Below are 23,711 nucleotides of genomic sequence, written 5' to 3'. Positions count from 1 at the left end.
TCTTTTTTTCTGACATTTCATAGAAACAGGATATAATACATGACTGTTCTAGCTTCTTTCACTTAGCATAATGTCTTCAAGATCCACCACTGCTGGAGCATGTATCAGTACTGCACTCTTTTCTATGGCTACACAATATATAGCACATATATGTTATGTTTAATTCCACCAATGCTCCTCTGTAAAACATTGCTATGATGTTGTAAATAACCACAGTTGGGCTGGCGAGATGGCTCAATGGTTAAGAGCGCCGACTGCTCTTCCGAAAGTCCCGAGTTCAAATCCCAGCAACCACATGGTGGCTCACAACCATCCGTAACGAAATCTGATGCCCTCTTCTGGAGTATCTGAGGACAGCTACAGTGTACTTACATATAATAAATAAATAAATAAATCTTTAAAAAAGTAACCACAGTTGATTTTCACACCTCAGTAGGTAGCAATGTTTCTATTTTTCGTTTTGTGTGTTTTTTTTTTTAAACAGGCCTTGGAATGGAAGTCAGCACAATATACATGCTAACCAAGTACTACTACTCAACTGACTCCACAGCTCCACAAAAGTAATAATTGGGTAATACCATTAAATATTTATTTAATAGTTACAGTTCTAATTCCAGAATAATATGCATAAATTATTTTATGCTTTGTCTAAATCCTCACTGAAATAAGGATCTCAAATTGTGATGTCTCTTAGAGTCTAGAGAGATCTTGAGGCAAAAAAATTCCTTCCCTTTAATATGTGAAAGGCAGTAGATGGGGTCACTTTTAGGATTGACTTAAGCTGTCCCGACCAGAGTCCATCTCTAAGGCAGATACAAGCAAGCGTGACCAGATGCACTTCATTTTGCCCTGTCTGCAGCAACAATCTCTCAACTTGCTTACATATGTATCAGTGAGCCAAATTATGCAGGTATAAATGCATGTCGCGAGGGATGATTAAACATTGTCGACTGTATCATAGCACTTTGTGTCTTTTTAATGGTAGGTTCTCAGCAATTTCTGAAATGCTTTCCTTGGTATGAACCTATTAGTAGCCACTCCGAGATATTAACAAGCCTCAGGTATCCCTGGAATGAGACATGGCTGTGCTTGCCCGGTTCTCGGGTAAGAGGTTGTGGTAATAATGGGTGTGTGAGGATTAGTGTGATGAGAAAGAACTGAAGAAGCAATATTTATTGTAAAACTCTTAATGATGCCCTCAATGCTAGTCTATGGCTTCTTGCATTTCTCACTAGTCTATGTAGAACTCCAGTGAACTGTTGGCATGCATCACTAAAGATCAGAACAACTGCTAACAAGTTTTTCTTTTCTTCATTGTATGAATGTCATGGAGTATACTTCTGAAACCTAAGTGGAGGCGGTCAGAGATTGCACAGGGCCTCTTGATATGAACAGAGGAAAGATAGTTAACTGAAGATGGCTGAGGCACCTGCTGGCAAACTCACCACAATTAGCTTTACTTTTTTTTTTTCAAGCAAAATAATAACAAACTGTCATGCCCAGGGACCACAACTTGGATGCAAGAACAGGACAGTCTTTATTCAAGCTCAAGCTTAGGCTACAAACCTTCCTGATGGAACAGGAAGGAGAGTGACCCCCCAGCTCCAGGTGAAGGAGGTTTATAAAGGAAAAAGAATGCAAGTGGGGGTTTCTAAGCCTTGGCATTAATGAGAAGGTAAAGGGATGCTGGTCTCCTTCCCAGAGTCAAAGGGTGGGGGCCATATCACTTCAAGGACAACAGACCGTAGCTTTCTAGACAGTACATTCTCCAAACAGAAACTTAAAATAGAGTTTGGAGGATAAGATGGAATCTGTCCTGCTGGTTTTTTTTTTTTTTTTTTTTTTTTTTTTTTTTGCCTCTTCATTGGCCATGTCTCTCTAAGGGCAAGTTATCTTAGAATGGAGTCTTAAGAACAACATGGAGTTTATTCTGCGACCTCAGTGCTTTCAGAACACTATGTTGTGTAGCAAAAACATATACCAAACCCAGTTGCCTACAGTCTTTACCCAATAGCAGGAATTGGGGCTGGAGATACAGCTCAGCCGTTCAGAGCACATTCTGCTCCTACAGGGGACCTGAGTTTGGATCCCAGCACCTCCGTACATCAGCTTGTAACCTGTGATTCCTGCTCCAGAAGCATCCGACAGCTCAGGTCCCTGCAGGCTCCAGCACTCACATGTACAGAACCACACTCAGAGATATGAAGGGGTACATAATTTAGATATATTGACATAATTTTTAAAAATCAATCTTTAAAGCCCATCATTTGGAGGACTGGGGAGATGGCTCAGGTCTTAAGAACTTTAGTTGCTCTGGCAGACGATCAGGTTCAGTGCCCAGCATGAGTGGCAACTCAAGACTGGATCTGCAGTTCCAGAGGATCTGATATCCTCTTGTGACCTCTGGGAGCACCAACCACAGATGTGGCCTTCAGACATCCAAAGAGGCAAAACACTCAAACATACATAAGTTCAAAATAATCTATAAAAGTAAATGTATTTGGGATGGTACATGACTGTATACTCCATATTCTTATAGAAAGTTTGGTGGATCTATTTACACTAAGATTACCACAAATCTGTGCCCAATGTGCTGTATTTTGGTTTACAATGGCTGTGCTGTATTAGCTTATCAAAAGCTTTCATCTCCACTCTAATCATACAGTACCACTGTCAATAATGAGGCTTATCATGGGTTGAAATGCTATTGGGTGCATGGCCATATTTGTTGCTACGTTCATGTAAATAATGGAACCATGTAAAGAGAGGCAAGAAGCAAAGACTACCTTACACGATATCCACTTATGAACATACGATTCACGCCCCGTGGGCAGCAGAAAAAAACAAGGGCAGATTTGGGAGTCACAGAGACCAAAGCCCTGGGAACCAGAGGCTACAACTGTGTCATGGATAAGGAGACAGCATCCACTCTTCAGCTCCTTGGCTGTTACTCCACATTGGAGTCAAAGTAAGACTCAGACTGGGTTCAGTGCAGTTCAAAGTTTCTAATTCTAAGCCTAATTGCTAATTCCCTGCTCATGCCAGAAATCTGTGTGCTGCTCCTGGGGGTTGTATTTTGCTTCGTGGTTTGGGAAAGGGGGGATGTTCTTGCATTCACTTCCTAGCAGTGTGGATGAATGGGATGAAAGGAACATTTGCTAAATATCAGTCATACACTCGTCAAACTCACGAATTTGCCAGTATTTTACCCTAGAAGAATTAGAGAAAGTAGTTGCTGCTCTGATATGTGGGTTGTACTAGCAACTCAAACTCATATTTAACCCAAAAGTCCAGGATTCAGCCTGGTCTATACAGTGAGTCTCAGGGTAGCTAGGGCTACATAGTGAGACCCTGTCTTTAAAATAAAAAATCTAGGTTTTATTACCTACTGTGATTTGGACCTCACTAAGCTATTATAGTGAAATTAAAAAAAAAAGAATAAATAAATACTCAGTGTGATACTATGAGAGGGTAGGGGTCCAAACCCCTGGCCATGACAAGGTGAACCTAGAGCTACTGGATCAATAGAAAATGAGACCAGGAAAGACTGAGGGCAGGTGTCTCATCTCTGTTCTTCATCCACAGTCAGAACGCAGGAGCGACTCTCCTCCCCACAGGTCAGGTGCCATATGCACTGAAATAACTTGTTTCGATTAAAGAATTGCCCACACTTAGAAAACTGAAGACGACCTTGGTGTATAATGAGATTTCAGCATACCCTTAAAGGCAACCTCCTGCTACCCAACTGCAAGCAAAACACACCTCCCTCATATTGGAAGGTCCTCTCCTGTCCTCTGCTTGCTTTGCATGGCTTCCTTTCTCTGTTTACAATACACATTGCCTGTGCCAAGGGCCAGAGCATTCTGATCTTTGTGCCTCAGACTGATGTCTCACATACACTACAATCAGAGGCAGGTAGATCTACAAAGCTAATTTTTAAATATTTTTTTCCTATGTGTATGAGTCTCCTGTATGTCTGTCTGTGTACCATATGTGAGCCTGTTGCCCAGAGAGACCACAAGAAAATGTTAGACTCCCCAGAATTGAATATATTGTAACCATATGGTGCTGGGTCCTCTGGAAGGGATCTTGCCGACCCATCTCTCAAGCCTTTACAACACTCGTTTTGTTGGATTTTTTTTTTTTGGAAACTGTTTTTTAGTTTTATATGTGTCATGCATGTGAGTGTGTGGGTGTAGACTGCTGTAAAGGGCTTCGTGATGGATAGAAACAGGTTCTTTAATATCAGTCAAGGGAATCGGTGCTCTGTCTCAGCAGTGTGGAAAGTGGCACTCAGCAAAGAACCTGACAATGAAAACCAAAGGCTCTCTGACACTTGCAGCTTGAAGAGAAACACAAGGAGCTAATTTGACTCAGCTACAAATGATTACATAATTTCCCACAGTGTTATATAATGGCCCAAAGTACAAAGTGTGCTTAGAAAACATCCAGAAACTTCCAAGTTACATTTGCAGGGCTATAGTTTTTCTTTTAATGAATGTCCAACTTTTTTTTTTTTTATCGATTTACTTCATTCTTTGATGATTTGCTCTCATCCCTGTCACCCCATCTCCCCAGCCCCTCCTCCCTACAAGTCCACTTCCATACTCACACTGTTTGCTTTTGTTTTGTAACCCACCCATTTCAACCGGCAGTGGGGGTTAGAGCTGTCCATTGGAACCTGCTCTTTACAGGGTTTCATACTCAATTAAAGACAAACACTGCACCTTTGTTAACAATTGAGCCCCTCCCTAACCATGCTGGGTTGTTGACCGTCCCAGGTTCATGCCAGCCCAGTGCAGGAAACTGCAACTGCTTTTACATCATGTTTGCAAATGCATGCTTCTCTTTGATAAAATGTACTTCGACATAAACAGAAGGAATCTCTAAAATCAAAAATACATGACCATGTTTTAAGAATCCACACTTTTAAATGTAGAACTCCATGGTTTAGTGCTTTGTAAGAAGGCATGGGGAAGTATGTTAGTAAAGAAATAACACATGTGTAAGGAAATAAACTACTAGAAAACTATTAATGTACTAGTAGAGCCAATTCCTGCTCGAAATGAAACATGCTGCCAAGAGTGAGTCCAGAAAACCCAAGCAGGAGTCCTCTGCATTCTGTATGGTGCTGGAATAAGCTCACATGGAGTAAATGAAAGTCATTTATTTGTGGGTGTGCACATGTGTGAGTGTGGTTGTGCATGCGTAGGTGCAGGTGTATATACCTGTGTTGGCTGTGGCACATGGGTGGAGATCAGAGAACAACTCTCCTCATGCCCTGTGAGCTCTGGGGATTGAACTCAGGCCATCAGGTTTAGCAGCAAGCAACCTCACTTGCTGAACCATCTTGCTCACCCTCAAAGGTTAAAAAACAAAACTCAACAACACACACACACACACAGACACACAGACACACACACACACACACACACGAGCAGCAAGCAACCTCACTTGCTGAGCCATCTTGCTCACCCTCAAAGGTTAAAAATGAAAGCTCAACAACACATACACACACATACACACACACACACACACACACATGCACACACACACACGCACACACACAATCACTCACTTTCACTGCCTTTTGGTGAAAGTCCAGGATGCAGCGTAGCTTCCAACAGCTTCTAAAAGTCTCCATCCCTGGGGTATCTTCCAGATACAGCAAGTGTTTCTACAACCAACCGCACAACTCACCCTGGTTTCAGTGTCAATCACAGAGTGAGCCCAGTCAACCTTGGCTGTTGTCAAGAAAGCAAACCACCTGCCATTTCTAGTCCAGCTGATGGAAGCCATGTGATTAGCATTGCTGGAGTCAGAGGGGATTTGTCTGTCCTTTTAAGAAGGGCATCATTGAGAGCACACTAACAAAGTTTGTATGGGTTTCCTACTTGATTTCACTAATGGCTTTGCTGGCTCCCTCCTCAGTTCCTCATGGCTGAAAGGTTAGCATCCCGCTTGCACTAACAAGAGGGTAAGTCCTCCTGCCTACCAGGCCAACAGCTGCAGCTCTCCACCCCTTCCATGTCAACAAAGGCCACACACAGTCTGAAGGACTGAAACTGTGAGCCTGCTACCTTGGAGGGCAAGCTACCCATTAATATCCACCCCCATAGGGATGAGAAACTGAGTCGCCCAGAGAGGGTCAGGTTTCCCAGAGACCATAGCAGACATTGGAAATAGGCAGGGGTCTCCAGATGGTTCATCTGGTTCCTAAACTGCCTTGGACATTACAAGTTATAACTGGTCTTCACATGGCGTGTGGTCTCACAGGCGTGTGGGGGACAGAGAGATGCTCCTGAGAAGTATGGAGATCTGGTGTAAACAACCCTCCCTGACATCCTTTTCACTACTAAAGAACATGTTACAGCCTAAACGATTGAGTGATTGAGTTTCTAGAAAAGACATAGAAATGAATGAGAAGGCTTAGACTAAGATGCATTTTATTTCAACACTGAGTGCATTGTGTCAGGATGCTGATGTGCTGAGAATAGAATTCCTTCTATGCAAACCTGCCCCACCCCCAATAATACAAATAAAACCCCTAAGTACAAAGTGACTTATAATTCATTAACACTCCCTGTGGCCCACGACAGGAATCCCATTGTCTGACAGGATGCAGTTAACTTATTTAACTTATTTCACTCATAGTGTTTGGAATTGTCAAAAGCAGAAAATTGCAAGTCCCCAATTTCCAGATATAAAGAGACAAAGGGAATGAGCAGTAACAATGCATTAAAGAGCAGGATTAGCAAACAGAAACATCTAAATAAATTTGTGCATTAAATAAAAAGGCATTGGGGGTAAATAAACATTGCCAATGATTTTTAAATATTATAGTGACATTATTTTCATTTCAATATAAGACATTTCCCATGTATTTAAAATGACCACTTCAATGCAGGAACCTGCCGTGCCAGGCACTTAGCATGCTGGGCATTTGGCTCTCAGCTTGTCCAGACGCTACAGCAGCAGCAGCACAAGTCTCAGGATCATCATGAGGCTGAGTCACAGGAAGAGGAAGACAGAGGGACAGTCACGCTGATGGACAGGCCTGCTGTGTACTGCCCTGTCATGTCCCTGTGCTGTGGGCTCTGAGGGCTCTGTCACCGCCCTTCTCAGAGGAAGCAAGGGGGACTCATTTTTCCTGTGTCCCAACTTCCCAGATGCAACTTGAAAATATTCCCTGAACAGATGAGAGAAAGCAAACCTGCTGTTCTGAAAGGCTCAGATAAGAGCTTAAGGGAGAAAGGTCAGGGAGAAAGGTAAACTTCCAACAGCGACTGAAGATGAGCCACTGGGAAGGCCTGGTCAAGGGTGCTGGAGAGCTGGCTCAGCAGTTAGGAGCACCTGCTGCTCTTCCAGAGGGCCGGAGCTCCGGTCCTGCACCCATGGCAGGTGTTTATAATAATAAATGACACGTGACTCAAGCTCCAAGGGATCCGATGAACTCTTCTGGTCTCTGTAGGTACCTTCATGCATGCGCGCGCGCGCGCACACACACACACACACACACAGACACACACACACACACCTTTTTAGTAAAGTAAAAACATTAAGGAATAATTCAGTGGGGACTTATGAGAGAATCAGGAACTAGGTCCTCTTTTCATAATTAATGACTTTTGATCCTTCCCAGTATCAAAGATCATCTTATGTCAGGGACAGAGCTTCAAAGTTGTCATTGGCACTACTCCATACAAACAAATATCACTACACAAGATAAATACAGAGCCACACTAGAAAATTCTACAGCAATTAAAGAACCATAAAACCATTCAGGAGGCTATAGCCCAGGGCAAAATACTACTGATGCTTGAAATATTTCCATCTTGTTTATTGCCACAGATACTTTTAAACATTGGGTCAAATTATATTTGGTGTGTTTTGGTCCTGTTTCTATTTTATTATGATATTATTAATTTCCAATGGCACTAACTAGTTTTTAAAACATGATAAATAAATGCCTGGTCAATATTCCATTAAATGGAAAAAAATTTATATATCTCTTCTGGTGAATTTCTAGGCAGCTTTAGTTTTTCAGCTTACCATATTTTCTATTAGAAATACAGCCACAGTGAACATTAGGCTTTGCTTAATTCCTTTTTGGAATAATTTCTGGAAAATGAAAATGTGTACCAAAGGGAGATGTTTGTGTCTTTCAACACACAAGAACAGCTTCCAGGAGGAATTAGAAACATTTTCTCTATATTTCATTTGGTAATATGTATTTAACTTGGTGGATCGAGTCACATGATCTGAGCTGGGGATATAGCTCAGTGGCCGAGTATTTGTCTGGCATATGCAAGGCCCTGGGTTCAGTCCTCAGCACTGAAACTGTAACAGGTAACTAATTAATAACTAGGCATGGGGATGACAAGTACTCCCCATGGACTCATGTATTTGAACACTTGGTTCCCAGCTGGTGGCCGTTTGAAAAGGTCTCGACAGGAGTTCGAAGTGGAACCTTGCTGGAACAAGTAGGTCAGTAAGGGACAGGCTTTGGGGCTGTACGGCCTGGCTATCTTCCTGTTTCTCTGTGTGGATAGAATGTGATCACTCTGTTTCCTGATTCCCAAGCCTGGGTCACCCAGTGCTGCTTTGTGTTATGTGACATGATGCATCTGCATGCCCTCTAGAACATTCCCCTGAAATAAACCATCTTGTCCTTGATTGTGCTTCCTGTTGGGTTATTCTGTCACAGTAACAGAAAATCAACTAATAGTGGTTGATTTGTCTATGCTTGGCCCAGGGAGTGGCACTATTTGGAGGTGTGGCCTTGTGGGAGTAGGTGTGGCCTTGTTGGAGGAAGTGTGTCACTGTGGGCTTTAAGACTCTCATTCTAGCTGCCTAGAAGTCTTCTCCTAGCAGCCTTCAGATGACAATGTGGAGCTCTCAGCTCCTTCAGCCCCATAATCTGTCTGGATGCTGCCATGCTCCAACCTTGATGATAATGGACTGTAAGCCAGCCCCAGTTAGATGTCCTCATAAGAGTTGCCTTGGTCATGGTGTCTGTTCACAGCAGCAAAACCCTAACTAAGACATACAATAAACACCCAATCAAATAAATAAACAAATAAAGGAAATGCATATACTGGATCCTATTAAGAGAAAATAAAGGTTATTTATTTTCAAAAAATTATCTCCCTTCAAAATTCCATGACTTGGACTGTCCCTAATTCTCTGGAAGGGCCCTAGATGAATTTACTGCTACCAGTGGATAAGCCAACTGAAGGAGAACTTAACTCTTTATTTTGATAAATATAAATACATACATCTTATTGAACACTAGAAAGTGCATCAGAGAGGACCATTGTCACACCAAAGACTGAGTCTATGGTGGCTTAAGTCTGCTATGCTAATACTTATCATAATAATTATTTGACTTTTCAAATGATCATTCTATTGTATGTATATATTTATGTGTGTGTCTGTGTACATGCATGTGCCTTCAGAGTTCAGAAGACATTGCCAGATTCCCAAGAACCTGAAGGTATAGGTGGTTGTGAGCCACCCGATGTGGGTTCTGGGAAGCCAACCCAGTTCCTATTAGAAAGCTGCGAGGACTCAAGTGCTGGGCCTCTTCTCTAGCAAGAAAATTAATTCCCTTAAAAATATATTTAGTTAGTTTTATTTGTATAATAATGCTTTGCCTGTGTGCTTATATGTCCCTAGTGCACATGTAGGCCAAAAGAGAATGTTGGATCCCTTGGAACTGGAGTTACAGATGGCCGCCAGCCAAGCCTGGTCCTCTGCAAGAGTAGTAAGTGAGCCTTGTCTCCAGACCCATGAAAATTCTTCACAAAATTTGTCAGAGCTTTAGCAAGACTGGGCATATTCAGGGTGGCACTGCCTCGGACTGTCACCACTCAGAAATGCTGGCACAGGAAAGCATAGATCAGAAGGGCTCTTACCTTAAGCCTGCAACTAGACCAGCAGGCATTACTTTCTTGGACCTCTTAAATCTCACACCCATTATGGTGGCCAGGAAGAAAGCTGTAACTGAAACCCAAATACCATGCATTAGAATGTCAAACATTATCAATGCTTGCTAGTCAAGAGACTAAAAAGCCAAGTACCTTGGGGGTTGGGTGGAGTTAACCAATAGGCATGATCTTACTAAAGGCTGGAGAAAAGAAAGTAGAAGGAAGCTAGCTTTGTTCTCTTAAGGCATCGCTGTACATAAAAGCTCTCTGTGCCCTGAACATGATGATGATGTAAGGCTATATAAAGGCATTTTCACAGCAACTTGAAAACCATATTAATTGTACACCTAGAAAAGCTACAAGAAAATCTTGTCATAATCCCAATGCCTTTTCTGACTTACTTTCTAGTAACATGCATTGTAAAAACATGAGGTAGAGGAAGTCTCTGAGTACATTATTTCTTACCAGTTCTGTCTAGAAAGGAACAAGTGTTCTGTCCAGCCTTGGCATGGACTGAGACACTTAACTTCAACAGTCCATTTCCTAGTAAGCCTGGCACAGAACATGAAGGGAACATCTCCCAGGTTCTTCCTCTGTAACCGGGGACAACATTTCACTTACACAATGACACTTTGACATCCCGTCTGTCATTGGAGACACGGTAGGCTCCGTAGCCAGCCAAAAGTCCAACAGAAAGCCCAGCAATCAGAGATGGAACTCCACCTGCAAGACGGAGGGACAGAGGGAGAGACGGAGGGAGGGAGGGGGAGGGGGAGGGGGAGGGGGGAGACTTTACATAGCTGGAAAAGCTGGAAAGATGACTTAGCAGTTGAGTACAGCTCTTGCACGCCCCCCTTGGGCACTCACAATGATGTGTACACCCCCCCCACACACACACACAATTAAAAATAATGAAAATAAGTCTTTTTAAAACAAAGAAGGGAAAAAGAGAGGAAGGGAGGGAGAGAGGGAGGGGGAAGGGAAGGAGAGAGGGATGAGGGGAAGGAAGAACATTTTGGCTTACCTCTTCGCTTATATCCCAAAACACTCCCAATTGTCACAAGGGCTGCATAACCAAAACCAATCAGGTCCATTGGTAAGGATGCAAGTCTAAAGAAAAAGCAAGGAGTGTGTGATCTAGTGTTTTGAAGAACAGATGTGTATGCTAATGATAGTTATCCCACAAGTCTATGGGATTTCTTTGGCCCACTGAAGAAAGGAGGTTTAATCTTTACCTCTTGTATCATGCAGACACTATCTCCCATCTCATAACTCCAAATACACATGTGTTGGGGGTGTGGGTGGGGGTGGGGGCAGGGCACATCAGCCAATTCTGTGTTACCTGTCTTCAAGACCTGCTATGCCCTCAGCTGCTTAGATTCCAAATAAGACTTCTGCTCTGGTCCCGCAGACTAGACTTTTCAACTCATACTCGCTTATAGTCCTGCAAAGCCCTCCTTCCCTCAACCAATGAGACACAGCTTACACCTGTGCCCATGATCCTCCGTACCCACTCAGCCTCTGCTCTCAATCATGTCTTCGTCAGCTCTTTGGACTTTGACTTTCCAGAGCTCATCAGGGAGTAGTTTCTGCCTCCCCTAAATAAGGATTTTTCTCTTTGTTACCAACTCTCCAGTCAGTGGGCAAGACATCACTTGTAATTGATCATAAACCACCATGTGTTATAATGGAGCCCTTTCCCCAAATTAACTGTTTGTTCTGTGAATCACAGAACAGGTAAAGAAACTCCAGTGGTGAGGAGGTTTCCATTGAATCCCTGCCCTCAATTACCCAAGATGCAACAAAAATAAGATAGCCCCAGGAGTTAAGGAATTCGCTTATAGTTTAGTGGTTCTCAACATATGGGTTGTAATCCTTTTGGGACTAAAACAACCCTTTCACAGGGGCCACCTAACACCATCAGCATATCAGATACTTACATTACAACTCATAACATAGCAAAATTATAGTTATGAAGTAGAAATGAAAATAATTTTATGGTTGAGGGCTCACCACAACTTAAGGAACTATATGAAAAGGTCACAGCACCAGGAAGCTTGAGAGCCACTTGTCCTAGCTGGTTGTGGATCCATAGGCTATGTGCCCTTTTGTCCCTGTGTACCCCAATAGTGAGGGATGTAGATGAGATATGATGTAGTTGTTCAATTGGTAAATTATATATTGATTTATTTTTTAAATATTTTCATTAATTCCTTGAGAATTTCATAGAATGTATTTTTAACATACCCCCCTTCTCCCCATCTAGATCTTTCTAGATCGTCCTTCTAGATCCATCCACTTCCTGATCCACCCAACTGTGTACTCCTGTACCCGTGTGTTCTACATCTTTCTCTCTCCCTCTCATAAAGTCTAACTTGTGTTGCTAAGATTCTCTTGTGTAGGGGGCCTAGAGGGCAGCTTACCTATGAGGGGTCACATCCTTAAGGGAAACTGACTCTCAGTCTCCCTGAATGGATCAAATACTCAGAGGTCCTCAGATAGGGGCTGGATTTTGTGTCATCTCCCCTTCTCCAAGGTAAGATTTTTGTCTGACTTTAGTGTGCACTGGGCTCATGCGTGCTGTAAAAATTGCTGGGGGTTCAATTGTGCCTGTCGTGTATGGAAACACTGTCTGCTTGCCGTCATCTACGACCTCTGGCTTTACAGTCTTCCTAGACCTTCGTCCTAGGTGATCCCTGAGCCTTTTGGGGAAGGGTTTGACAGACATGCCATTTAGAGCTTAGCACTCCCCAGTCTCAGTCTCTGAATCTCTGTGCTAATTACTGACTACTGCAATGCATTTCTGTGATAAGGGCTCAAACATTCACTAATCTATGGGTATAGTTATAAATTATTAGAAATCATTCTAATACTATGTCCTCTTAGCAGAATAGCAGTAGGTTGTCCCCTAGGGCCTATGACCTTTGTAACCACAATATCTTGCCATTTTTATATCTTGCCATTTTTACATCACCTTTTCCATAGGAAAAAATAATCATGTTGGTATGTATGAAAAAAGGCAACAACAGAGTGTGGCATGTTCTGTACATTTATGAGTGTGTGTGTGTGTAACTGTAGGCTTTCCTATCAGTGCATAACTTACCCTGAAATGACTCTGAGACTTAAATATAGTTGTGAATAAATGCCTGGGTCATTAGCTTGGGCCTGTTACCAGCTAATTATCCATTTGCTCTATTCCAAGTCCTGCCATGGGCATGGCTGGTTCCCTGGTGTTCAGTTTCCTGTAACCTTCTTCCCCTGTGTCCTAGTGAACCTCCCACGCATGACTCTCAGTTCCAGAAATCCTCTCCCTGTCCTCACCTTCTAATCCTACCTCAGCTCATGGGCCAATCAGCTTTTGATTGGCAGATGACTGTTTTTACACAGTGCACAAGGGATCGTCTCTACATGTGCAGTAACTGAGGATTTAACCCAGGTCTTGCACATACAACACAGGACTCTACTACTGAGCTACATCGCTGATTCTTATGGGCATTGCTTTAATTTCCTCACTGTTTCTCCTTCAGATGAACAGACTCTGAGACTGCCTCAGAAGAAGGTAGGTGTGAAGCTGATCTTAGAGTCTACGTTAAATCAAGTGTGGTACGTAGTTCATGCCTATAATCTCAGCACACGCGAGGCTTTCCAGGAGTTCAAGGCCAACCTCACTACATACTGAGTTCCTTGCCAGTCAAGATGCAAACACCAAATACAGAGTAGAGGTGGTGGTGGTGGTGGTGGTGGTGGGGAATGTTAAGAAAGGGAGGCAACAGTGAAAGACTCATTACATTTGCATGAAGAACTAACCTAGTAGATTTCATCTGTGCCCAAGGAGTGGCACAGATGACTGAAGAAGAAATGAAGAGATGATGATGGTGATGGTGATGGTGATGATAATGATAGTGAGTGGAGAGAAGGCTCAATAAATAAGAACACAGACAACTCTTCCAGGGGACCAGGGTTCACTTCCCAGAACCCACATGGCAGCTCATGAGTCTCTGTAACTCCAGCCCCTTTGGATCTGATATGCTCTTCTGGCCTATATGGGCCCCAGGCACTCTCTACAGGTATAATACATACAGGTAAAATACCCCAAAACATAAAAAAAAAAAAAAAAAAAAACCTCTCCACCAAACAAAAGCCCCCAGAAAACTAGAGAAGAAATGTGCTATGGTAAAAACAAAACAAAACCAAAAACCTAAGAAATGTGTAGAGAAAGAGCTGAAGCACGTGCACATGGACACACAGACACACAGGCACACAGACACAGTACTGGGTGGGGAACTCATGGGAACTACACCATGAGTACCAGGCCACTCAGCACTGCATAGTGAGACCCCCAGCTGTGGGAGTGGGGAGTACCTGATCAATCAAACCACGATTTAAACGAGAGAAACAAATGGAAAAGGCTCTTATTTCTTTCATCCTTTTTTTTTTGTTTTGTTGTTGTTTTTAAAGAAACAGCAATAGGGTAATGAGAAAGACAATTCTGAGCTCCAAGCACGTAACTCCATATCACCACAGCCAATCACCACACAAGCTTTTATGAGGGCAGTGCTATCATTGTGAGTATTTCCTGGGTGAGAAAACTAAGGTGCAGAGAAAGCAGGCAATGTCCAAACCACACACAGCCAAGATTTCAGGATCAGAGACGTCTCACCGTAGGCGTCTCTGCAATCCCGCCCCTGAGAACAAGGGGCATCCAGCTGAACAAGGTGAACAACAGTGTGAGTGGTGGGCTTGAGATCTCGTGGAGGGTTCTTCTGTTCAATCGCCCCACACCCTGTGACACAGTGCACCATCCACCTGTGACTCACTCTCTTCTGCCCTATGAGCATCTCACAGGAGGCCCCACGTAGTACTATGTAGAAACTGGTCATACCATATACCTCAGCCTCCATGACACCGAGGCTTACTAGCTGTGTCAAACCAGGTGCGTTCCTCAGCTGCTCTGTGGTTCAGTTTCTCCATTTTAATAGAAGGAAATTATAAATGTCTAGCTCACATGGTTACTTCCAAAAATAATTAGAGTACCAGGATAGTGCCCGGCACTTACTGAGTGTTCAGGAAACATTAATTGTTCAAGGCCCAGAAAGAAAAATCCCATGTGGTCTCACTTATACTACATGTCAATTAAAAATAAAGGTACACTTTAGAACAAACGTTAGCTGTGTTTGGTAATATCCTTCCCTTGATACTCCCACTTTAAAAACCATTACTGTTTCAGCACACCAAGAAGACAACTAATGTAGAGTAAATCTGTCACCTGCACATTCAATGAGGCATATTTAAACCCCTTTGCACTCAACAAGTATTTACTGAGCATTATCTTTGTGCAAGGCAGTAGGAAGCAGTTTTGAAAAGGTTGTAGACACAGGCTGGTCTACAGTACAACAGGGCAGGGAGTAGCAGATGGTGAACAGCCCCACGGGGACAGGCGTCTGTTGGACATTGGAGTCTAAGGATGGATGTCCAGGGGAGGCAGGGTCCCAGCTGGGATCTCGGGGAAGCCGGAACAAGCAGAGTAAGCCAGTGTTCCAGGCAGATGAATGAACATGTGCAGAGCCTTCCGGGAGTTGGTGAGCAAGCAAGGCATGTTTGTAAATAAAGTGAAATGAAATGCAAAGGGTAGGGGGAGGAGTGGGAGAGCTTGGTGAAGAATCTGAGCCCTGTTTCCAGCACCTATGCTGGGCAGCTCACAACTGCCCGAGACTCTAGCACCAGGACATCTGATGACCTCCTTTGAACTCTAAGGCCGAGTGTGTACACACCCACACAGAGACACACACGATTAAAGAATAATGACACTCCTGGCAGTGGTGGCACATGCCTTTAATCCCAGCACTTGGGAGGCAGAGGCAGAGAGGCAGAGAGGCAGAGAGGCAGAGAGGCAGAGAGGCAGAGAGGCAGAGAGGCAGAGAGGCAGAGGCAGAGGCAGGCAGATTTTTGAGTTCGAGGCCAGCATGGTCTACAGAGTGAGTTTCAGGACAGCCAGGGCTACACACATAAATTCTGTCTCAAAACAAACAAACGAATAATGACACACCTTAAATCCTGAAACACACATGTTTTGTGCAAAGAGTGTCCATTAGAAATATCACCTGCGCTCACATCACCCTGTAAGGGGAGTCTGTGGGTCTTGCCCCAAGGTCAGTGAAGGGTTAAGCCAGCAAGCCTTACAGGCAGACTTAATGTTTCCTAGCTGTGGTAGTGGAACATACTCAGGAAAGGCAGGGGGACATGAATCTGGAGCTGAATGCAGTGGAGCTATCAGTTGATGAGAGTGCCCACCTGTGAGAAAGGACAATAAAGGGGAGCGTGCATGCATTTGAGAGTCAGCCTTGAGAGTCTACAGCCTGGAGGTGGGCAAGGCTGGGGAGTTACAAGCAAGGCTCCCTACTGGTCTCTGTCTTGGAGCACTAGTGGAATTAAGGGTGGGAAGTCTTGATGCTTTTCCCTTAGTCAGAGTCTCTGGGCAGTAGTGTGTGTGTGTGTGTGTGTGTGTGTGTGTAAGCACGAGAGCATGTTTGTGTGTGCACATACACATATATTTGAACTATTCACTGATGTGCCTAATAGTCAAGAAGACATACTTTTTTAAAAATCCAAAGCTAATAGCACAGATTATTCGTCACTGGATAGTAACGTGGATTCTAATTTTTCTTCTAAGCTAACTTAAAATATGAAAAGTGAGTTCACCTTCTTGAGTCCCCCAACTGATCGTGTGACCCTGTTTCAATAAGAGATAAATTCCTTTAATTTCCTGCTTGAGATTCGTTGCCTGTCAGATTCTTTTTCTCTGCCAGCCAAGCTCAAGTAGGGCAAACCCACACTAGTTCATCCATTGCTGACCTGCACACAGCTCCAAGCGCACTGCCCTGAGAGAATGAGTGGGTGGCTCCAATACACAGCCTGTGTGGAAGTTATCCAGTGGCTGGCCACCCCCCCAACCCACACCCACACCCCCACTGCCTCACCATCCTTGGCTACATTGTCAGGAATCCCACAATTCCTGCGTCTCCACAGAGAACTGAGTTTAGTTCTATAGAAGGGTAAAATTAATCCATTGCCAACAATTGCTTACTGTGAAAACTTACACAAGTCAGTTATCTTGCTGGCTTCTTCTGGAAAGCAAAGGACACTTGCCTCCCCGCACCTGCTTCCCAAACCCCAAAGGGTGTAAGAACTTGAAAGTTGTGGAATGTGGCTGGAAGAGGGAGGCATGTTCACTGCATGTTCATGCAACAGACAGAGGCTAGGTGCTGATATAGGACTGGAAAACGTCCTGGATGCAATGCAACAAAATTATTCACTGCTTAGCATAGGAAACTGAAAATCCCTCCGCAGCCCCACCATCTCAGGTCCTCCTGAATCTTCTCCACCCACTAAGATATCTGTAAATAAGTATGCACAAAGCATTTTCACATAAAAATAAACTAATTACCTATGATCTAAGTGGGCATGAGAGCCATTTTTGAAGCAAGTCTTGGTTGAACTTTACCTACCACCACGCCTCACCTCTGGGAAGGTAAAGAGTAAGACAGATGCGATATTTAGGGCCCCCAGGAAAGCAGAAATTCAGGAAATTGGAAGGATGAGCCAGAAAAGATCTGTGGGAGGGCAGATGCCATTCCCTCCCTCCCTCCCCAGGTCGTCTGAACTGTTTTCTGCTGTGAAGATCGAGGGACTGAAGGAGAGGGCGGATGCTCAGCAAAGAACGGTTTATTCTCATGCCTTTGCATGAAAAGTTTCTTTTAAGGGATGGATGCACAGCTCACCTGCACCCTTGAGCACTTGCTGCAGCTGGTGAAAGCGGAAAAAGCGCAAGAGTAGTCCCTCAATCCGGAAGCAGTTCTGCGCAGGCGCACTGCCTAGCTGCGACCCGCCTTAGAGAGCAGAGTGCACAGAGCTGAGTCCTCTCTGGAGCTGGTTCGTGCGTTGTAGAGTCCTGGATCCCAAGTTCTTCTACTGTCCTCGGCCTGGGAGTGGGGTGCAGCTCTGGGCCAGCAGAGGCCAAGACCCTGGGAAGTGAAGTCGCTTCCCCACCCGGCTGTGTAGGCCCCGAGAGCGCAGGGTTGGAGTCTGCTTCCCCCTGCCGGCCGGGATGATGCTTGCAGAGGGACTCCTTGGTTTAGCTAGGATCCCCCTACATCGTCATAAGAATTTTAGGAAGGTAAACAACATATACATAGTCTACAAATTGTTTCCACTTTCAGTGGAGGTGGGGACGTTCCAGAATGCGAAGGTCTTCAGGATCAGTGAAAGTTAACCTGATTTCAAGGCATGAATGCCGGTAGGTAGATAAGGGCATAGATAGCCTCCTGATCTTTTACTCTTTTACTCTGTGGGATCAAGGTATCCAGGTTTAGATGATCAGGAGGTGTGGCACATAACGCCACAGTTGGAAAGAATTTTGAGTCCTGCAAGGCTAGGGGAATCAGTTTCCAGAAAATCTCCTTACACTGACATTAAATTGTGTCTCTTGGTAAATTCTCATGCGACTCCAGTTGGGCTTTCTAGGATGGAAATAGTAATTAGGATGAACACTGTGCCCTCCCTTATACAACAGCAATCAAGGTATTCAGGAAAGCTCCAGAATTCTCGGAGGTGAGGAGTAATAGAATTACCTCAAAGACATATACATTAATTATATACATTAAACAGGTGGCATTTGTTTGTTGATCCTACACACCACACCACACACACACACACACACACACACACACACACACATTTGGAGAAGTAATGTGACTGCTTTTGAGAACTGGGAAATCTATACTGCTCCTAGAGAATTAATCAGACCCTGGAAGTGTCGCAGGGGCGCTGACATAGGGCTATGGAGTGACACGGAGCTATGGAGTTAGTCCCATCCTAAAGTTTGCTTTCAGATTCTCCTGGTTCTCTCTTCTTCCCACATCCTGATTGTGCACACGTGGCCTAGCTATCTCTGTCTCTGTCTCTCTCTGTCTGTCTCTCTCCCTTCCCCCCCCCTCCTCAGATTCAGAACTCTTTCCTACTCAAAGTCTAAAAATAATATGAAAACCCTCTTGGAAAGCTTTATTATTTCCATGGCATGCTTGGGTAAATGATGGCTCCTTTACTCACAGTGGATTTAGAGTTTGGTCTTTGTTGTTGTTCTGTTGGTCTGAAAGTTGGAGCACAGTCCTTCTTGTGCAGTCTGTTGCACTTAAACACCCCTCATACCATCAGCCCCGGCAGCAGATTAAGATATGGCTCAGAATAGACACTCAGAGATTCTCCTACTAAAGTACCAGAAGATGAAGCCGCCACAACATGCTCCTATTCAGTGATTCTAAATGAACCCCAGAGAACATCTCTCTGTAGGGCATTTGGGATTCCACACTGTCAGATATGTGGAACAGGACTGCTCTTAGGTAGAGGGAACTTGTCACCTGAGCTCAAGCCATCAGCTGCCACCTGCTCGAGTGGAAGCCAAGGGTGGAGCTGAGGATGAGGGTGCAGTGAAACCTTCGGCCTTTGCCAACCTGTAAGACTGTCTACCTACGATCCATGGTGACAGAGACACAATTCCCTGTGGCCTCAGCACCTCTGCCAACTTGTAAGACTGTGTGATAGTTAGAGTGAAAATGGCCCCTAAATGCTCATAGCAGTGGCACTATTAGGAGGTGTCCCCTTGTTTCATGAAGTATGTCACCGGGAGTGGGCTCTGTCTCTTGGCCTTGAGATGCTCGAGCCAGGCCCAATGTCACCCTTTCTTCCTGATGTCTGTACTTCCTAATATATAACCCTCAGATCCCCAAGTGTCTGCCTTCATGCCACCATTTTTCCTGACATGATGACAATAGGCTAAATCACGGAACCATAAGCCAGCCCCAATTAAGTGTTTTTTTCTTTATAAGAGTTGCTGTGGTCATGTCTCATCGTGGCAATAAAAACCCCAACTAAGACAGACTTTTTGTCCATATTTCGTAGTAACAGAGATGCACAATTCAGTATGGCCTAGAGCCTTTGGCATGCCGGAGAAATACATAAAATCTCAAAGGAAGCTCGGTTAATAAATATCCTGAAGAGTAAATGGTCTTGAGTTATGTCTATCAGCATAACTTCAGAATTGTGTCACATGTAAGTACTGTCATGAACTGTCTGTAATGGGACTGTGTGTGGTCCCCCATGATAGGAGACACACAGCAGTGCTACTGTGGATTGATGTGTATTTCCCTAATGCAAACAGTGAGATTAAATTAGAGGTTAGTGGAAACAGAAAATTCTTTACTCTGCCTGACATTTGCACCTGCTTCCAATCCTTACAGTTTTGAGAATTGCAGATCCCAGAGGAAAGCTGCTAGCTCTGTAGTAATGGGTGTTTCCATAGGTAGAGGAGAGGAGAAAATGGTGGAAGGGAGAAGCAGGCCACCAGTCCATTTGTCCAGCCCGCTGTCTAATCAGTCAGGACTTTCTGAGTTATTCTCACTGGGTCCTAAGCCTGATTCTCAACAATCACTGAGAAAGTCAGTGTGTCTCAGGTATTCCAAGTGTACACTGCAAAGAGTCTTCACTCTTTCCTTTCTGATCCATATGGCAACTTTACTTCTGTTCATCAGGCAAAGACGTGTTGAATCAGCATGTGTGCATACAGTACATAGAATATTAATAATTACTTAATGTTTGAGAGAGAGTCTCACTACGTAACCCACATTGGTCTGGAATCCCCTATATCTCCCAGGCTGGACTCAAAGCCACAGTGATCCTTTTAGCCTCAGCCTTCCAAGGGCTGAATTATAGATGTGAACCACCTAGTCTGGGTTATAACCTATTTTAAAATTACCATATGTTGCTCTGCTAACACTGTGAAGGTTAATGTACATGTGTACAATAAAATGGAATGTAAAGGGGGAGTACAAATAGTATAGGATTAATTAATAACCCCTTCCTATATTCAATTTTTAAAAAGTGACACATTTCCATGACACAACAATCTTTTCATTTGGTGATGGGGGTGTACACCTTTAATCTCAGCACTTGAGAGACAAGGCCAGGTGGACCTGTGAGTTTGAGACCAGCCTTGTCTACTGAGTGACTTCCAGGACAGAAAGGATGACACAGAAAAACCCTGTCTCTTAAAACCAGAAGGAGAAAGAAAGAACAGTGTTTTCATGTTCTTTTTTTTCAGTGATACTTCTAAGGACTGCCTCTAGCCCTGAGGACATTCATTTTCAGAGGTCTCAGAAGCAAGAAGTCTCGATAGAAATCACTCTGCCCTCAAGCTCGGCTCTCCTCAAGGCAGAATTACACAAGTCCTCTGTCAGCACAGTGTGCTGCCATCGAGCTATTTATGCTGCCTAGGAAAGCATTTGAGTAGAACACTCATGACCTTACCTCTGAGAAACGGCAAGGTTTTAGATTCTATTACACACACACACACACACACACACACACACACACACACACACACCCTAACCTCATGCAGTGACCTACACTGAATCTGCAGCTTGTCTGATAGACCGGCTGTGTATCCGCCAGGTCATTTGCACCAATAAGCTTATCACAGAGGCTCTCCACGTCTCGAATGCCCTTGACTGTGAAACTCTTCCAAAGCCCACCTGATGCCACCTCTCATCATCTCTTAGAGGACTTGGTGGCTGCTTCTGCTGAGTGAATCTGGATTTTGAGTGGGAAACAGAACAGTTTGGCAGTTTGTTTGCTTGTTTGCTACCTAGCTAAGCCTTCTTGGAGTTTAGTCTTAAATATACACAATGATCTTCCAAGGGTGGTGCCCAGACCTGTGTGAGCACCACTTGAGAGAGGATTAGAAGAGCAGATTCTCAGGCCCTTCTCCAAAGCCAGTCACCTGGAAGCCTGGAGGTCAGGCTCTGTGCTCATGTGCAGCGCAGCAGCTCTAGTGCAGGAAGCTTGAGAGTCTGTGCCACACTTGATGCTACACACAGACACATTTCAGGACTCTTCTTCCAGTGTTGCTTCTAAACTCGGTTCAGTCTCTAAACTATGAGCCCCAGCAATACAAGAAAATGAAGTACAGCCTCCCAGTATGTCACAGCACAGACTAAAGTCTCTCATTACCAAAGAGAGGAACGAGGGTAGACAGCAAGGAGTGACAGGACCAAATCCACACTGAAAGCCAGCAGGGAAACACCAACCCTGCCATCTCCATGTCTGGCATTATCTGGGCTCCAATGAGCTTTGGCAGACTTGACTTGTCAGCTCTTGCCGCCCACAGCATGTCACCTCACTCTTGGGCCAGCTTTGCTCAGTGCCTGACATGTCCCACACCTTGAGGGCTTGCTCACCATCAGAGTTTATGCCTCCAGGAACGTTTTGCAGAGAGTACGATCAGTCACAAACTGGCTTTGGCAGACTTTCTGATGATAGTGAGAGGGAACAAAAATCTATAAGACTGCATCTCAGTCTGAACTCAAGCGTTTAGGTTGTGTAAGAAGTCTTCAGAAAATACCATTCTCCACAGCTTGCGGGGTGGAGCATGTTCAGGAACTAAATGAAGAGATGTGAAGGAGGGTACTAAGAAAAGGAGAGCCATGTTTCTTCTTCCAAAGTGTTTCTCATAAAGCACAAACCCATGAGACATGCAGCTGTGAACACCCCCAGATCTTCTGAGTATGTAGAGTCCTGGTGCCAAGTTTCACAAATGCCTTTCTCATGTCCTTGATCTTTCCTTAATAACCAAAGAATAAATACCTCTGCTCAAACTATACTCTGTCCCTCCTCCAGTCCTGAGACAGCCCTGTGGGGACCTTTAAATGCAGTGGCAGCTGTGGAACCTCGAAAGCCCCTTAAGGCACAGAGACATTGCTCTGCCTCCAACATCAGAGGCCATTTGGAATCCAGAGCTGTCCTGTTTGCTGCCCCTTAAGTCTCAGTAAATCATTTCCCTATGGAGGACAGCAGGGAGAGTTACAAGACAGCTCTTTAAAGTGGTGGTAGTTTTATCCTTTGCTCTTCCAGCAGGGGGCGCCAGCAGCACTGGCAGAGCTGATGGGTTGGCCATCACTGAGATCCCAGACCCGGAGTCTATGCCTGATGATAGAGGAAAAGATAGAAACAACAGAAGCCAGAACAGTTGTGTCTGTCTGGCCTGCCAGCCACAGTCATGTGTGATCACAGTCACCATGGCCTAGTAAAGGGCTGTGTCTTGAGACCTAGTCTGTATTTAAAACACTCTGAGAGGAGCCCCTCACTCAGGCCTGGGGACAATAGTGGACACCCAAGAACTCAGGATAGACCGAGCTTGTTGCAAATCACATGAGGCTTTATTCGGGGAAAGCCAGAGCTCTGGGGACGACTCATATCCCACACAGGGGTAGAGGAATCAACCACGAGGGGAAAGGGGTCCCAGTTTTTATAGGCCCTCAGGGGGGAAAGGAGAGGGGGGAGTAGGGGATTTCCAGATCTAAACAATGTCTATTCTCAAGAAATGGGTATGGGAGGGGTACAAGGAAAGAGTCTGGGGCAGGTGTAGCAACTCCTTGGCCGGGCTGTGGTTGCTGGGGAGATTTTCCGACTCTTCCCCAGCAACCAATATCACAAACACCTGGCAGTGGGCTTCATCAGTGGGCACACACATGGGTTCAAGGAACGGTCAAAACATTGGCAGACACACTGGTTCAAGGAGTGGCCAGAGCATTGTGCACCTCTATTTTTCTAAATCAGTGAAGCTACTTTTAGTAACAGTGAAATCTATTTTGCCAATTTCAGGGCTTCTGTGACCTTTTACATTCTGTCAGGATCTTTCATATTCTTATATGTCAGCTGCAGCCCTTTCAGGAC

The 23,711-nt window shown here is 44.4% G+C and overlaps 1 protein-coding gene and 1 long non-coding RNA gene across 5 annotated transcripts in view; one reads left to right on the top strand and one right to left on the bottom strand.

The window, feature by feature from the left end:
• The window catches only part of Gm28836, a 64,158-nt gene that overhangs the window by 35,089 nt on the left and 5,358 nt on the right, over nt 1–23,711 (top strand). The window lies entirely within an intron of this gene.
• The window catches only part of Tmem14a (transmembrane protein 14A), a 63,732-nt gene continuing 46,450 nt past the window's right edge, over nt 6,430–23,711 (bottom strand). The window contains exons 1-5 of one of the 4 annotated variants that reach the window (NM_001290679.1): nt 17,708–18,022; nt 10,954–11,039; nt 10,551–10,652; nt 9,918–10,005; nt 6,430–7,189 (exon numbers count right to left, since the gene is read on the bottom strand). In NM_001290679.1, the coding sequence (NP_001277608.1) occupies nt 7,012–7,189; nt 9,918–10,005; nt 10,551–10,652; nt 10,954–11,023 (438 nt within the window). In that variant the 5' untranslated portion in view covers nt 11,024–11,039; nt 17,708–18,022 and the 3' untranslated portion in view covers nt 6,430–7,011. Of the gene's footprint in view, nt 7,190–9,917; nt 10,006–10,550; nt 10,653–10,953; nt 11,040–17,707; nt 18,023–23,711 lie in introns of those variants that run through there. The other 3 variants (NM_029398.3, XM_006495579.2, XM_006495581.2) reach the window with 3 other exon arrangements.

Source organism: Mus musculus, chromosome 1, assembly GCF_000001635.26.
Source record: "Mus musculus strain C57BL/6J chromosome 1, GRCm38.p6 C57BL/6J".
Lineage (NCBI taxonomy): Eukaryota > Metazoa > Chordata > Mammalia > Rodentia > Muridae > Mus > Mus musculus.
Note: the sequence above shows the minus strand (reverse complement) of the source record. Positions and strands in the feature narration are given on the sequence as shown.